This window comes from Rhea americana, unplaced genomic scaffold (assembly GCF_003343005.1).
Source record: "Rhea americana isolate MKP2758 unplaced genomic scaffold, rheAme1 scaffold_483, whole genome shotgun sequence".
NCBI classification, from domain to species: domain Eukaryota; kingdom Metazoa; phylum Chordata; class Aves; order Rheiformes; family Rheidae; genus Rhea; species Rhea americana.
In genome coordinates this window covers 83,256-100,888 of record NW_028186627.1, presented here as the reverse complement: position 1 = coordinate 100,888, position 17,633 = coordinate 83,256, and the positions used below count along the sequence as shown (strand labels likewise).

Here is a 17,633-nt window from a genome sequence, read left to right as displayed (position 1 = left end):
CACAGCCTCGAGAAGACTCTGTGAGGATGAAGACAGACCACCTACCATAGCACTGGAGCCYGAGTGCATGTGCTGTTGAGAGCACTTCAGCTGCCGGGAACGTTCCCAAAGCCATCACAAATGGTGGCAGGCAGCCAGGAGCGAACCCACCCCACAGTTTGCTTGTTTTCRTCTGTTAGCAAAGCCAGCATAAGGTTTCTACAGGTTAAGCCTTTCTGTGTGGGAGTCCTGGTGTGGTCCTCGCTCCTCACACCCCTCCCAGAAGCTTTGTATCCTGTTAATATGTCTGGATATCCAAAGCACTGGAAAAGGAGAGAGAATSTGTGGATGGAGGAAAAAGGGTTAATGAACAGCAATGTCCAAGCTAGCTTCTGCAGCCCAGTACGCTGGCAGAAAAACAAAGTGAGAACTGACAAATCCTGGGTACTGAAGCTAAAATAGAAAATGGATCTTCCCTCTTCTTCCAGAAAGCCACTGAGCACATACATGTTCTTGCAGCAAAGCACAGCACCATCTGTAAGAAGATCAAAATCCACCCATTCAGTCCTAGTTAACCCTTCAGGCTACTGCAGGAACAAGCTCCCATTTCCCTCAAAGCTTTCAGAAGCTGCAATTACACAGCCAGGAAAGGAACTAGAATACACTAGAACTAGAATTAAAATACAATTTTATGGAAAGAGCAGCCTGGGTGGAACAGGACTGAGCTGCATGGAGCTCTAGAGCAGGTATATGGGGCATGCTCAGAGCTACCACCAACACTGGCAGCAAGCACTACTCCATCACTGACATCAAGGTTCCTCACGAAGTTGCTACGAGACACCCAGAGAAGACTTAGAGATGGGGAGTTAAAAAAGAAAGAGAAAGAGAGAGAAAAAAATGTTTCCAGGGTTAATTGGGACCACTGCAGTTCACAGACTGGGAACCAGGCCTCCCTGCTCTGATGTGCCAAACAGATCTCTTGCCCTGTTTTCATTTGCCAGCCATGAGATGAACTATCAGCCATCCCTGACAGTGCGGGGTGAAAAGCTCCTCCCTGGCGCTCGCAGCAGCAAAAATGGAAGCTGCAGGAGTAAATACCCACAAGAGAAACGGCATCCCTGAGCGTGGCCAGCCTGCTGAAAGACTGAGCGCTCTCCTGAGGGAGACGTGTCATGAAACAGCAACTGCGATATCAGGAACAAGCCCCAGCAATTGCAGTCCATGCCTCAAACTCCAAATGCCAGCAGCGGTTGCTCCCACTCCCTATGCTCACGGCAGCTTTCCTTGCTGATCCCAATTCAACCACCAGGAGATGGGACTCTGTCTCCCACAGCTCTGAAGGCAGCAAGTGCCAGGAACAGCCRAAAGGCACCATAAAGGCAGCACTTCATTTTTTTGGCACCATCCACATGGCCAGCGAGAAGAGAAGGGCAGGGCACATCGAGCAAGGCTGCAAATGCCAAAGGCTGAGAGGAAAGTAAGACTGCATTAGAAGGCAACAAAAAGCTTGCAAGCTCAGCAATGCTCAGCTGGAGGAAAAACGAGGAATTGGGCAATTCAGAAGGTATCGAGGAAACACGGCTGGGCGGGCTGGAGAGATCTAGGGCAGCAGAGTGGCATCACGGAGCTGTGCAGGGAAAGCATTCGACACAGGGAGGACAGGAGAGATATGGGGCACCTGGCTCACATAGCGGGCATGTGGGCAAGCCAGAGTGGCAAAAGGGCCCCTGAGAAAGGACAAGCAATTTGAGTGTGATGGAAAGGAAGGATGCAAATATTAACTGGACAGCCCCAAATCCAGCAGCTACACTCTGTATGATCCAGGTCTGGAGTCCATTGGGTCCTGAAACCCTTCAAGAAAGGAATCCTTCTGCCATACCCATGCAGTGCCCAGCACAAAGAGGGAGGGGGAAAAATACATTCTTCTCCTCAGCTGCAACTAAATGAAACAAGCACAGAGAGGGGGAAGAATTATGGCTGTTCTGGAAGTTGGCAGTTTTGTTTGAAAAAAATGTTCCCATTCAGAAGGGAATCTGCACATTCCCCACAGAAATAGCAGTTGAGAATTCATGGGTTGCCAGATGCAGCCTGCACAAGTGGTCTCCAGTGGATGATGTTACTTTAGGTCACAAGCGAGAGGAAAAGGCGACAGGCCGGGAAGGGCAGGCTGCTGCCTGCAGCAGGCAAGGGCTCGGCAGTGTTGGGGGTGGGCAAACAAAGACGGGGGCCTCCGTTCAGTAGGTGACAGCACACCCTGAACASATGCCCCTAGGTCTGACCATGGTGGGCAGCGGTGTCTGTCTGCCATCGAAGCTCCCCAGGCAGCTCAGCCACCATCCATCTGGTTGAACATTGAAACCAGCTACTTTTCCAAACAGCACCTGCCTTGCAGGGAAGTATGCTGTCCACACACCCAGCATTTCTATCAGAGGATCTCCAAGAACCCTATCAGATTAAGTCTACCCTCATTCCACCAATGGGCTAAACATGCACACTGGCACAGATCTGTCTGAGGTCCCACATGAAAGCACCCGCTGAGCGGGGAATTCCTGTTCTGGTCCTGCATGGCAATGAGATCACCCAGCCRCCGTTTCTGCACGGGAACTACCAGGAAGCAGAACTAGTCACAGGYAGAAATTTATCTGCTGATTATTTGCAAGTGACACTGTTCAGATTGATGCATAGGAAGAAGATTTATAAACATTTTAAGAGGTACTGTTTAAGAAAATAAAAATATATTAAATAATGAACCGCCTGAACTGCAACTTGCAAGCCATAACAGCATGAAACAAAGTCCACAGAGCAGCAATGCGTATGTGTCAGTATGCTGTTCACATCCTTTTAAAAGTGGACCTTAGAAACTGGGCACTGACTCACTGTTCAGTTTGAAGCTTCTCCTAGAAGCTCCACAGACCAATGGAGACAACCCATAGGTGCAGCAGGAATCACAGTCTTGTTAGATTCAGGGAGAAATCTCATCCAAGGAAATTATTTAGAACTGTGCCACTTTGCAAAAAACAGGTATTTCACAGGCCAAGAAATTAGTTCTCTGATGGATCTTTTAGGAGAGCATATAAGTTACCCCTAACAAGGAGGAACACCTTTCRAAGATGATTATACCTCTTCATCCTGTTGGTGATCGCTTTATGGATAACCAATCCCACTCTCTCTGACCAGACCCCATTCTCTGCAGAGACCCCATTCATAAGTAGGAGCCATCCTTAAAATACCTTTTCTCAACAAAGATCAAAAGCGGCAGGACAAGAGCTCCTATCTCTGCTCTTCCGTAATAGCGGAAACGCGTCAGAGTATCTGCACTCGCACCGTACCAATTTACTGCAGCTACCCCGTCACTGAGCTAAGYTGCATGTGCCCGCGCCCGTGATGTGCTGGCAGAGCCAGCTCTGCTTTTACCTTTCTGTTTCTTCTTTCACCACCGCATACTGAGTTGACTGACGGCTCGATCTTGTCTGGTCCTGTGCCTTCTCGCTGCCCTCCAGCTCCTGCTCCAAGGAGGAGCTGGTGCTGCCCTCCCTGCTGACATTACTGCTCCTCCCGGGGCTGTTCTCCGTGGAGGCTCTCGGTGACTCTGTGTTCTGCTTCAGGGTCTGCAGCTTGGCCAGAGGAATGATGTCGCAGTTCTGCGGCCGGTGCCACACCGTCCGCTGCGTGGTGGCATTGTAGTAGTAGAAGCGGGAGGTGTTGGGGTCGAAGAGCTCCCACCACTGGTTCTCGTTGGTGCGCTTGATCCGGACCCCAGCAGGTGGGTCCCACACGCACTCCCCCGTGATGAGGTTGGCATACATGCGCTCCCGTGTTCGAGGCTCTATGATTTCCACCCATTCCAGCCTGTGGGAGAACAAACAGAGGGAGAATTAGATGCTTGCAGTGAGCACACACATTATCTGGGGAGGTGGGATGGAGAAGACAGGGCGCTTGGGAGGGGACAGACAACACTTGCTTCCTCTCCTGTGCATGCTTGCACACTATGAGCCCCAGGCACTATTTACACTAAACGTGTAATTGCAAAGGCCTGAAAAACAGCCCCAAATTACAGCTTCCAGGAGAATTCAGCTGATCTGCAAGCCAGCTAAAAAACCTTCTTGAGTTTCAGTTCACAGCATTCGCACCAGCTCACCGCTTCTGACTGCAAGCCCACCACATCTCATAACCTGAGCTCTCCAGGGCACAGACTCCTCTGCACCTCATTCAACATCTTGTTAGTACTTAAAATAAATGAAGGGAGTGAAGTGAAGGGTAGGGGGGAGGCAAGAAACCAGATGGAGAGAACCAGGCCTGAGGCACCAACCTGGAGATGAACTTACTTCCTGTGCAACAGAACGTCGCAGCCCTGTGCTGCGGCCCGGACAGCCAGGCCCGGCAGCATTTGTTCATTCGAGAGCTGCAGACGATGGTTACAACCTCCCTTCCACCTTCCAGGACACGACTTCAACATCTMTTGCCAGCCCAAGAGCTCACAGGGCGAGCTGAATGGGGGACAGCCGTCTTCCTCGCAGGTCTAGCCCAGCTCGCGGTGGAGGCACTGGCCACTGAGCTGCTCCAACAACATCCCTTGCGTCGATCTCGATTTCCACACCTGTCGCTGCGCAAGCTCAGAGCTCTTCAGGAGCACATCCCGCCCTGGCGCACGCTGGCCGACTGCCACCTTCCCCAAACTGCTCTCCCGGACVCACCTCAGCGCAGAGCGACCGGCTCGCGGCAGCGGAAACCACAGCGTGCAGCGACGCTGAAACCCGCCTGGGACTCGCCGCACCCTCCGGCTCCGGCTGCAAGAGCGGAGGGACTGGCACGCCGCTCCGTGTCCCCACGCTTTTATGAAGCGAGGAGTGAGCCTTATGGCGGGCTCTGCATAGGAAACTGAGATCCCCACCGAAGTACAGAGCAGAAARGTTGGGTTGACCGACCATTCCCCCGCTCCTAGGGGACAGAGCGAYGGACGGCTAGGCTACCATGAGCCAAACTCACCGGCCCAGCTCAGAAGGCAGCTCCGTAAAAACGCAGCAAAGTTGGAGATTTCCATCACAACACGGGAAACTGATTTTAGAAATGCAGAAGAGGATTTAAGTAAGCTGCAATCCCGACGACCGCTGCAGACAATGGGAGCTAACCCACGTTTCGGCTTACCCCAAACAAAGCACGCRTTCCCTTTCGCTAATCCAGTCTGTGCTCAGGACTTAAACTGCTGAACTGCCAATCACATTTTACTCAAAATTCTTAATTTTTGTGTGGGTATAGGTAGAACAATCCAGAGACAGTCTTATTAACTATCTCTTACTTGAAATTTGTGCTCAGTTGCATTTACAAGTCAGAAAGCTTTTAAAAAAGGTTCAGAWATAGATACAGAAAAAACACCCTTCAGTATGCTGCCTAAGTGAAGCTTATCAAAGTATGTGGCATTTAAAATTGACGCATTAAGTTTAGTCAGAAAACTGACCCATCMTAACTAACTGCCTTTCACGCCGAACGAGTCTCCTGTGGGATTTTCAGAAACGCCTAACTTGCTCAAGCRCTTTCAAAAAAAAAAGTCCTAGGGGGGCACTTATCTGCCTCAARGCAGCTGAACCTCTCTGAAAGGCTGGCACTATGCCCTTCAGGTCTTCTGGATTGGTAGATCTCATCTTCCGACTTGATTTAAATCACTGGACTGAGAGAAAAGGAACAAGTTTTTCAAGTGCCAAAGGTTCTGAGCTTTGGGAAACAAATCTAAATTGAGAAAACATGTCAATCTCTGCTTGACATATATAAAAAAAGGGTGGTAATTAAGGCCTTTCTGCAAAACAGAGACTAAAAGTACTGGCACTGGAGGAATAAGCCCCTGCCCCAGTAAGGCTGGGGGTTGATATGCTGAAAAGCAGCTCTGCAGAGAAGGACCAGGGAGTGCTGGTGGATGACAAGTTGACCATGAGCCAGCAATGTGCCCCTGTGGCCAATAAGGTCAATAGTCTCCTGGCCTCGAGATGAGGCCTCACCAGGTCTGAGCAGAGGGGCAGGATCACCTCCCTCGACCTGCTGGCAACACTCTTCCTAATGCACCCCAGGAGACCATGGTCAACTTGACCAGGACCACCAGAACTCCTGGGTCCTTCTCTGCAGAGCTGCTCTCCAGCCCCCAGCTTGGACTGGTGCCTAGGGTTATTTCTCTCTAGGCACAGGGCTCTGCACTTGCCCTTACTGAACCTCATCTCGAGAACTGTGTTCAGTTCTGGGCTGCCCAGTNGAGAGACGTGGAGCTAGTGGAGAGAGCACAGCAAAGGGCTAGGGAGATGCGCTGGAGGCCTGTAGCGTGTCTCTTCTGAGGAGAGTCTGCGAGAGCTGGTCCTGTTTAGCCTGGAGCAGAGMGGRCTGAGAGGGGATCTTAYCCATGTCTACAAACAGCTTGGTTTAAAATAACCTTCACAGGATAAAGGCAGCAGTTTCAGCAAAGCATCCTATCTGCCTACCAGAAAGATACTGTGCCATCTGTGCCAAAGGAGGAATRAAAATCTTCCATGCACCCAGTCCAGCAGAGCCACCCCTTTCCCTGGACACTAAACGCAGACCCTTCTAAAATTTCCTGTCCCAGAATGGAAATTTCTGCCCTGTGCAGCCCAGAAGCACCTGGACAACCTGTGCATAAAGCCGAAAGAGAGCTGGAAGGACACSAGGCTCAGCCCAAGGCCCCTCTACAGTGAAGTGAAAGCACACGAGCTCCACACCTATTGCAGAGAAGCAAAAACAGTCCCACGCGGCTTGAAAAAGATGCAGGTCTATTTTGACCCTGCAAAACGAGACCATCAGTAACRCAGCTGGACTAAAACCAGACAGGATAAAAGCCTCCAGCACGTTAAGGAAAAAAGTTAGTACGTTAAGAAAATATAAGACCTTTTGTCGCAGAGCCTTTAATTTCCTCTTAGTCTTCCCTGTGAATTATCAGGCTAATAACGCTGGGAAGTGCCGGCGCTACAGGTTCTCTCCCTCGACATCATTATTTTCCCCGCCTTTGGAGAAGAAGGATTTTAGGTTTAACAGTTCTCCTTTCTCCCCAGTCTTAATTTACTGGGGCTATTAATCAACTTACACAGCTCAATACATTGCACCATCGTGAAACAACAGATCAATAGCCGCGGGCCTCCTCCCGCAGCCCTTCGCTCCAGGATCGGCCACGGGCAGCAGAAAGGGAGAGCAGCAAAAGGCCTCCAAGAAACGCAGCGATCCGAGAGCCGCAACTGCAACGCAACCGTCTGATCTGCCTGAGAGTCCACCAAAACGCACGCGTCCCGAGGGGCTGCCCAGGGCCAATTTCTTTTCCCGGGACTGGTCTTGCCTTCTGCAAAGCATGAGGGACCTTTCGGTTTCGAACCTCTATGAAGAGCTGAAAGCTGCTTGGCAACAAAACGCTTCTCCTCCTCCTCCCACACTTTTTTCTCATTTGCCCTTCGCTGACTACAAATTACCTTTATTTTATTACCTCTTGTACCAAAATAAAAAGCTACGTAACCGTCGCCCATCCTGGATGGGCTCTCTTTGCTGCGCCCCAGCAGGGATGTAACCTGCTGGGAAGCATTTCTGTAACCTTTATCACCTATTCCCACTCCTGTTCCCAATCTTACGCAAAACGCAATAAGCTTTACCACAAACTTGTACTCATGTCAGAACAGGGAACATACAGAGCCAGCTCCCGCGGTGGTGGGGACTCTCTCCTGCTCCCCAGCAAGCTGAACGCCCACAGCAAAAACGTACCCGCAGCTCTCACCYGGCGGGCTAAATCCCTCCCTGCTGCTGGGAGTCACCCAGGGGGGCTGCGACATCCGTGTAAAATCAGGCCGTATATCCCTTCACCCTGCCGCATGGCTGCATGCTGACCCAGCGTGAGCTTGACGGGACGGGCAGCGGGTCTTGCTCCAGCCACCGCCATGAGCTTTTGGAAAAACATCAGTGTTTCGGGTTTTTTTTTTCCCCCAGAGGGAATCCACGTGCAACCCTCAGGGCTAGAATTGTGCTTTCTGGCGTATTTGAGCATTGCTCAAGTGCCTAAAAGAGGGGACACGCGCAGCGCTTTCCAGGTGCTCAAACACCTTAGTGGTGAATGCAAAACGACAGCAGGGAGGATCGCGGGGAGGATCGCGGGTATGCGTGCAACGTGCTGCTGCCATTCAGCAAACGCAGCAGAGCTAATCTGCGCGCTGAGAGCGGGCTTGGCCCGGGGCTACCGTGGTTATTCACTGTATTAGCCGAAAGCCACTTTGCAGGGAGACGGGCTCCAGTAGCCAGACTTGCACCAAAGCAACGCGTGGTGCAGTAACCTAAATTTCATTAGTGGCTTGAGTACGGCCCCCTGAGACAGTGCACACCTTACGGCTGTTTCGTTAAGGGAATTTGTATTTGATGTACTGCAGCGAAGGGTCCTCCGGGCTGCTCAGGTTCGCAGAGTTGCCTGACCATCCTAAAGGAAAGGTCCTCATGGTGCTGGCCCTCTTTCCCCACTGCCCAGGAGAGGAGCTCAACCGATGCTCATGTTGGACTTTGGTACTTTGAGATGTCCAAAGGCAGCCAAAATGAACTCAGCCTTGCACGGACCCGATTTAACGCTGGAGAGGGACAGGGGATCAGAGACGCGCAGAGGAAGATGCAAGAGGACAAGCGCCCACGTTGCCTTGCTGCTGGAGAAACGCTGCCAGCGGTGGTGAGCTGCCACAACGTCTTGCTGGCCGGGCCCTTCAGCCCCCCGTTTAAGCTATTTCCCCCGTGCATCCTGCCAGGTTTACCATCACGGCCCCAGTCGCTGCGTATTTAGTGCCTGACGGTGCTATCGCCTAGGAAATCGCCAGAGCGTCAGGAGCCAGCAAAGCACAGCACAGCGCGGAAACGAGTCCGCGTTGGGGAGACCCGCGCACGCTGCACCGGCTGTAGCGCTGCGCACGCAGCGCGGCATCAGCTGGGCTTTAGAGCCAGGACTCATATGCATAGGTTAACGCGGCCTCAGCGAGCAAGCAGTCAACGCAGGTTTTCCTTGCTGACTGACCCCCCGCTCGATACTGCTCCTGCCTTGTCCAGGCGGCAGTTCAGAAAGCTTTTTTTCCATATCCCTCACGACACCACAGCAATTACGCCACGAGCCRATCCAATTACCAGATGCTTAAATTTCCAAGTATTTTACACTTAAAATGACTGCAAACGTATCGATAAGTATAGTTACAAGGGGAAAAAACAGCAAYGCAAGCATCTTTCCCTAGGAGAGTGTAATGGGGTCAGGAGTCTCCATTGATTCTAGGTGCTCACGTCTCATTTGGAGCAAGCGGCATCAGCTTCGCCCAGCATCGGAGACTAAGGCGGTGACCATCCCAATCTCACTCCCATCGTTGGAATTAAAAAACAAAAAAACCCTTACACTATGCTGATTCAATTCTTAAACACTGATTCTGAGCAGGATAATTTGATTTATAATTCACATGTTATTTGCAGGAGTGTTTTATTTATAAAAATTGTTTCAGCCACCGGAAAGCTGTGGTTCCTTGGTGTCAAACCTTAGAAAGCACAAGCTCATGAATACAGGAGAGGAACAGATATAGAACTGCTGAGCATCAGCAATGAAATAGTATTAACTTAGGGCAGAGAATAGCTAGCAGAATATCAAAGCGTTTGGGAGCTAAGGCTTGTTTCTGCACTAGTAATTTCAGTGCCAACGAGCATCTTTACAAAAATACATCACTAAACTGAAGGGTGCAATAGTTCTTCACTAACTGGCCTGACAGATTAAAAAATCAGTCTAGGGTAGTTGCATAGAGCTTAAGAAATCAGTGTAGRCTCCCAAAGGCACAGAGCTTTTGGCTAGGGCAGCTGATGCTGGCAAAAAAGCTTTGAGTAGGATGGAGCTTCCCAAAATCCTGGCCGTTCCCCCCAAGCAGGAGCTACCCACTTACGGCACAGCTGCACGCACGCGCCGAGCGGGAGCGCGTTACCTGGGCCAGCAGCATGCCTAGGCAGCCACGCGGATGGGTGAGCTCCTAAAGTGGGGCACGTTCCCCCTCAAAACAACCACGGTGTAGCTTGTCTCCAGTCACCCGGTATCTGTCCCACCACCGGACCATGCAGGTCCTTGGCTGTTCTGTGATGGGCACACAGTAATTTGAGTGCCTCCTACTCTTAGGGCAGACCACGCTAAATCAAACACCCGTGCGTACGCAGGGGCTAAAAGAGCAGTTGCTGCAGCACAGCTGACGTAGTAATTTAAGCGTGTCTAAGCGCAGAATCCTCATCTCTTGGGAAGTGACCAAATTTCTGGTGCTATGAAATCAGCCATTAATTGCTCAAGAAACCACTGCTATAGGGTACCTCTGTACCATGTGAAAGGGGCAGCTCTAATCAACGTCCTTCCAGCTCAGTAAACTATTCCCCTGCTTTTTTATTAAAACAGACAAAGCCTGTCAAAGTAGTATGTAAGAGAAAAGTAGATGCAAGAGAAAAGTGTGGCCTCCAAGAGCATTACTTGTTCATGTGAGCAAGATGCAGAAACCATGTGTGACGCCAGCACAGGGCCTGACCTCCGCTCATCTTGAGCACCAGAGCACTGGAACAGGTTGCCCAGAGAGGTTGTGGAGTCTCCTTCTCTGGAGATATTCAAGGCCTGCCTGGACATGACCCTGTCCAACGTGCTGTAGGTGACCCTGCTCAAGGGGAGGGGTTGGACTAGACGATCTCCAGAGGAGAACAAATGGCTGTTTAAAAAGTCCACAAAACTATCACCTGATACTCCTGCTTGCCCTGCTCCTTGCACTTTCCCCTCTGCACAAGCTTGTGCGCGGAAGAGTGAACAGGGGACAACGGCCTGGATGTGCTCCCTGGGCAGATACTGAAGGGATCCAACCCTTGCTGTGTGTGGGACATAACTCTTCATTGGAAGATCATGCAACAAAAGGGCTCAAAAGACACCCGTCTGTTCCCCCGTCCCTGTTCCCCAGGATCACCCACCGGCTCCTCATGCCCCTATCAGTCCGTAGGCGTCACGCAGTCTCTGGATCACTCTAAATGCTAGCCTTTAAAACCGCTAAGCAACACGGGGAGCAAACTCCAGGAAAAAACATCCAGAGAAGAGCTTTGTTTGCTTGGCCGTAGGAGCTTCTTCTATTCATGAATAAGCTGCTTCTGTTAACGATGCTTTTATGGTTCTGGGAAAAACAATACCAACTGGCCACAGCCTGTGTACAAAATGGACTTTTTGTTGCTTTTTCATGCTAATAAGTTCACTGAAGTCTTATCATCCCCGGAAATCATGAACACATTACCCAGCAGGAGAGCCTCACAGCTAACATCGCCGCTGTGTTTGCCTGCCAATTCCTACCAAATGGAAGTTTTGCTTTTCCGTTTCGAGCCGTAAGGTCCAGAATCCCGCTCGCCTTGGAACACGGTCCCCGCTTCACCGCGGTGGAGCCTGCAGTGTAAACAGACCACCCGCGACCTGGAAAACAATGCTTGTTAACTTCTCCTGACAGCCTCATAATACGCGCCATGCCGTAACACTATTCCTGGTGGCTGGCGCTGCGCGAGTTATATAACGTCTAATCTTCGCAGCGTAAGCCTGGTGACCTTCCCCTGACATTGCAACGGAAGTCAAATCCCTTTCCCATCAAAGGAGCGCAGCATTAATGCATGCAGTGGATGGCTCCTGCCTGCTCCAGCAGGCTTTTGCTTGTTGGTTTTTATTTGAAAGAGATGAGCAAAGACTCAGGCCAATATATAAAAAAATTCGCTTTGATATATAAGTTTATTATTTCCTAAGGTGGCTTCAGAGTTCAATCTCTGCCTTGTCAGCACTCCCCCCCTTGCTGAAATTACTGCAGATACCGACATGTCAGAACAGAGCAGAGGTCTCTGTTTTCTCCCACTGTCCCGAAATAGCTATTGCCTAGCAGAGGATGCATGCTGCAGGCAGTCACGTACTAGATTTCTTTCCAGATCTTTAAGAGCTGCAAATTTTCAGGGATTTATGTAGTTACAGATCAAGGCCAGGATCAGCTGGAGTATCAGGTTGGGTCTTGAGTTCTGATCTGGTCTAGCATTTCTTCCTGTCTCCCTATACGCTTATGGGGACGTCGCTACGGCAGCTGCAGAGTAGCTCTCCTGTTTATAAAGAAGAGCTGCATACAAGCCTCATACTAAGAACATCACTAACACCACAGGATCATTTTGATCTTAGCATAACGCTTGCTATTTTGTTATGCAGTAACCACAACTGTGCCCAGAGCAGAGAGCACGGATGCAAAGTTCTGCAGGTCCCTCAGTACCTGTAACAGATGCTGGGAGAACCACAGCCACCAACTGTCTTGGCTCTGCTTCAGGAGAGGCAGGTCCCAGACTCTGCCTGGAGTGTTTCCTCTTGACTCCTTCCCTGTCTACAGCTACCCACTGAGCTACAGTAACCTGAAATATCTTCAGACTATGTGTCAGCACTGATACAGATTAAAAAAAAAATATGGGAGATATGCAACTAACCATTTCCCAGAAAATCCCAGAGGTCTACCAGTCCATTTGTACCATAACATGTTGTCTAGCTCAGGAGTAGCTAGAGACTAACCCTCAACATCCAGAGATTTCGCCTAGTCCAAAAGGCAGCAGCATAACCTGCATGGTAAAGTTTGAAGTGATGCAGAAACATTGATAAGTACAGCTGAAGGTGACTAGTCTCACCTTGTCTGCTTTAGGCATCCAACAATATCAAAACCTGTGTACTGTCTGCTTCACGGAATCAAAACTTTGCTTTTGGATGACTGATCTTTGTTTAAAAAAGAATCAATTACACAGAAACCGATTCCTAAACTTACAGCTTTGGTACCTTTGAGGTGGCTTTCAAAAAGAAATCGGGTATTCCAGGAGATCAGTCCTCAGAACATAATCAGTAAAACTCAAAACATCAAACTTTTTCAAGCAGCCAGGTCCTTGAGTGTTTACTAACTACTCATAGCATTTCCTGATTAAAGCCATATTCGTTTTCATAAAAAGCCATTTCCAATTAATCTGAGTAGGTGGGATACAAAGGAACCATAGAAAAAAGAAAAAAAGCATAAAAACAAAGCACCGGAAATTCCAAGCTAATTTACGAAACCCTGAAAAGGCAAGAACTAATACCAAATATAAGGATCAGATTGAGATGCAGGGCTCACTTCAGACCGCTACAGCATGTTGAAGTCTATGACAAGGACTCAGGAGCTCCTACGGGAGGGGGCTCCTGTAATCCCAGACTAACTGTATCATTGACAGTCATGACCAGACAACACGGTTCCAGTCATGGCATCATTGCTCTATTTCCAGTCTCACCCCAGTTTGTTGGACTGGTGCTAACTCTTCTCCTTCTGGTCTTTCCTGGGGAAAGTCTCTCCTAGCCTGCCAGCAGACCAGTGCAAGCAGGAGACACAGTAACTAAGCAAAGACCCTCACTAGAGGGCAAATCATCTTGCCCTCTAGTACAAGTTTAACTAAGCCTTCTTGTCATGGGCTTGCAGCTGGTGACATTCAGGAATAGCTTCTGTACAGTCTTCTAGTACCAGCCTAATCAACCAAGTTCTTATACAAGAATCAGGACATAGATTGGAGAGCCTCCTCGGAGGCTTTGTGCTGCTTCTAGTACATCTCAAACATCCCTTGTCCATCATCTCGCTGTGCTGTCACTCCCCACCATCACTGAAGTCAACTGAGGTAAAACCCAGGGCAGGTACAGTTGGAGGGACAGATGCCATTTCTCAGGAAAGAAGAGGTACCAATACACACAGTATTTGACCACTCTCTTCCCTACAGTTTATACGTCATAATCTTTTAGATTAGATTAGGAGCTTCAGGGAGAAACATTAAGGAAGTCTCCTGTACAAGCATCAGAACCTATTCTACTCAAAGGATCCCCAGACATTTTGTATTTGTTGGAGGGGAGGGCAGGCTGCTTTTCATCTTTTTAGAGTTAGATTTGAGCTACACTGAGCATACAGATGTGCTTCATTACTATGTTCCCTGATAACTTTTGGCTCTTCAGGGCCCTGTGCCTTTCTGCTGCAGTTGCTGTATTCAGTCTCCTAGACGCCTGGGCAGAACTGCCCCAAATTGGAGCAGTTCTTGCCTTTTGGAGAAGGTACACTGAGAAGTCTTGAGACTCGTTGAGAAGAACTTCCCTTCCCTCACACACATCCTTCAGCTTTGGAGGAGGCTTTAAACGATTACTGCCATGACGGAAGCTCAGTTAAGGAGAACTCTGAGCCATCCTGAGCTTCTAGCAATTCAGTGTCCTGCTTTGGCTTCCCAGCCCAGGGCCGTTTCTCCTCCTCTCACACTACTTGGGCTCTCAGAGCTGGTGACAAACAATCCCCATGACCAGATGAGCATAGCTGAATCATGCTGCAATAATTCCTAAGGAAATTAATCTTCGTGCTGAGGGTGATGTAGGGGTCCTGGTCAGGCAGGCTCTTTAGTGCTCTCCTTGGTGGGCTGTGGGTATGAAGGAGAGCGTGTGGGATGCTCCTCAAGCAGCAGGATACGATGGATTATGCCTGTTCACAATCCCACCTYCACAGACCCCGGGTCTCTCAAATCTCCAGCATGCTACACACTATTGCTGGAGAATTACTGCCCTAGAAGATACTTCTGGGTCCTGAAACAGAGTGATCAATGACTAAGAAAGATCTGAAAGACAAGATGAAACTCTTGCCCCCAGGCTCGTAAGTCTAACTTGGTACCTACAGCTTTCACTTCTGATAGGAAATTGAATAAAATGATGTTTCAGGAAATGTAACTTCAGTTCTCCACCCACAGATGCGCTGGAGGAGGAGAGCACACTGCGAGATAGGGCCACAGTACAAAAACATATAAATAACTTTGAGTTGCACAACAACCGCCTACTCTGTTCAGAAATGAAAAAAAAACCAAAAAACAAAAACCATACTCCGTCTCTAGCAGGGCAGTCCAAGCCATAGTGACCTGCACCAGAAAAGGGACCCGGAAAACAAGCCGGAGAAGTCCGGGCTCTCGGCTAGCAGAAGCATCCGTGCACGAACGTTGTCTGTGTATAAAACTGCAGTGCCTGGACAGCAAGACGTGCTGTGCTAGAGAGCTCCCGACTGACAGCTCCCACCGCAGCCCCAAGACCCGCGTCACAGCAAGGAAACAGCGTACAAAATGAGTTTTCCAACCGTGCGGGATGGATACGGCTGCCTCATATGAATGGGGGGCGGCAGCTCTCAGAGAGGGCAGGTCCAGGAAAAGGGAGAGGGGCATGGAAACCTCTGGGTGACACCCTTTATGAGCAGGCTGCTGCATCCTCGCAGCCACCTCCCTTTCCATTCAAAGGCAGAACAGCCTGGTGAAAGCTACAGCATTTGCACAGAAAACTGTGGTATATTGTAGTTGTCTTAAGGGAATTTGGCAGCTGAAAACAAGAGGCGGGACCACGTGGATTGCTTGGCTCTCTGCAAATCGTCTGCAAGCCGGGTTAGAAGATGCCGTTTCAGACATCCCTGCTCACACAGCTGCTCTGGAAGAGGTACGCGCAAGAAGGGGCAATATGGTGCAGCAGAGCCTACTGGGTCTGCACTAAACTTCCTCTGAGTCACCTGGTGCGCTTTCTTTTCTGTAGATACCAACATGAGATTAGCAGCTCAAAAATAATTTGCAAGCTGCCCTGTATACACCACGTAATTCCTGGCCCTGGATGAACTGGGACAACACGTATATAGACACACACTTGCTGCTGGCAGTTCCCTTGCAATGCTTTCCGAGAAAGCTTCTAAGCCACTTGCTCCTCAAGACACCATTTCTCGCCCAGCACTTCCAGAAGCACTTCCTCCGTGGAGGAGTAATTTTGCATAGGACTGAGCCTCCCAGCTCTCCCTGCCAGTTTTACACTGGTAACTACAGCTGCTGCCAGCTCCTTCATTTTCTGACAGGCTGCAGAAAGAGATACCTGGAGAACCTGAAACACCACTTTTAAATATTATTATTACAATCACTATGGGAACTGCAGAGTTCCTGCGGAAGGCTTTGCCTCTTTGCAAAGGTCTGTTCAGGCAACGAAGGACCAGGGCGAAAGAAATTAGCCTTCCCTCGTCACGGGCGAGCTCTAAGAAAAAGCTTGTAAAACATGCAGAATCCAATGCAAGGAACAAACCCAGGTTTTGCCATTTACTAACGATTTACTGCTAATGCTGCACGCCTGCTTCATGGGCAGAGGCCGCCTTGCCCAGCACCAGCAGGGTGAGGGACACATATCGCCCATGGATCAAGCGGAAGCAGCCAGGCAATAGGATCGTTTAAACGTGCCTCCTTGCCCACATCGTGATAGCCGATGCCACAGCACGACGCGCAGCAGCTGAGGCCGAAGGAAGAGCGCGCTGACATTTTCCAGTTCCCAATGAACCAAACACAACCTCAAAATTCCCAAACCAAGGGGGGGGGGGGAAGGCCTGCTGGAATGTCCCACCTCCCCTGGGAATCAAAGGCACTAAGATTTGGGCCAAGATGCAGTGCAGAAGATCTGAGGCTTAGCAACAAGGAACTAAAAAAGGCAGTTCCTAAAAAAAGGCAGCAGGCTGCCCCACAAATATTTCTGCTTAGAGATGCTCCCCCAGAGGTTTCCCCAGCTCTTTGCTTTCGAGTCCAGATAAAGCAGCATATAACATCATCTCGTTTGATCTCACCGGCTGATCTAACCGCCTCGCTCACTCCAGCCAGCGCTAATCCAACTTGACTAGACGAACCCAAGCAGCCTCCTGAACTTCAGTCTCTCTCAAACCAAATACTTCACTGTATACACAACATACATGTCCTGGCAGCAAGATGAGAGTAGGTAGTTTCCATTTCTATCTTCTCCCTGTTCCCATAGAAACTAAACTAAAATGGAGACAGTAAAAGAAAATTAAAGCTTCAATAAAGGAATTCTGCTAGGAATTGGTGTGTGAGCGGGTACGTGTTGGACGTGGGGGAGAAAGAAACAGCCAAAGATAAGGCCATAGTAGAATGACTAAATTCAGCTATGAGGGATGCTCCCACATTAAAGTCTTTCTTTATTGGGAATAATACTGAATTAATAGGCTATGCCAAACAGATGTCAAAAAAACTCTTTAAATTTCATAGATGAAATGAATAGCAATAAGCTGGTCACGGGTCATGCGTTTAGGATCTACATATTGAGGTGGTAACACAGTCAGCCTGGATTCCAGAAGCGCTGCCCTGTTGCCACCTTCCCTAGCTCAAGCGAGAGGAATTACTGGAGAGGAGTAACAGGACAGGAGCCGTGTCACCGTGCAAGTCCACTGGGTGCTCACGTCTTGCATGCTTGTGCCACCACAGTCATCTCACTTAAAAAATACAAGTTAGACCTAGGAAAGGGTACAGAGGAGGGCGACCAGGACTGTCTGGAATGCAGAAGTCCCAAAGGAGAATAAAGTATAGCCAAAGATTATTTTAGATTGGCAAAGACACTGTTGAAAGTACAGTTTCCCATTATACCTAATTTGGGCTAACTCTGGGTATCACTCCTCTGGCCCCAAATTCCCACCCTGAGCACTGAGCTGATTTAGGGCAATGCAGCACCCAACACACCCAGAGAAGAGCTCTCCCCTCAGATCAACAGCCCGGCAAATGGATTCACCCCGCAGCCCCAGTCAGCAGATTTAATGCAA

The 17,633-nt window shown here is 49.6% G+C and overlaps 1 protein-coding gene across 1 annotated transcript in view; it reads right to left on the bottom strand.

The window, feature by feature from the left end:
- ARHGAP39 (Rho GTPase activating protein 39) overlaps positions 1-7,787 on the bottom strand; it is a 75,931-nt gene extending 68,144 nt beyond the window's left edge. The window contains exons 1-2 of the mRNA XM_085316994.1: positions 7,720-7,787; positions 3,394-3,828 (exon numbers count right to left, since the gene is read on the bottom strand). Of these exons, the coding sequence (XP_085173120.1) occupies positions 3,394-3,828; positions 7,720-7,787 (503 nt within the window). The remainder of the gene's footprint in view (positions 1-3,393; positions 3,829-7,719) is intronic.
- Positions 7,788-17,633: the final 9,846 nt, after the last annotated feature.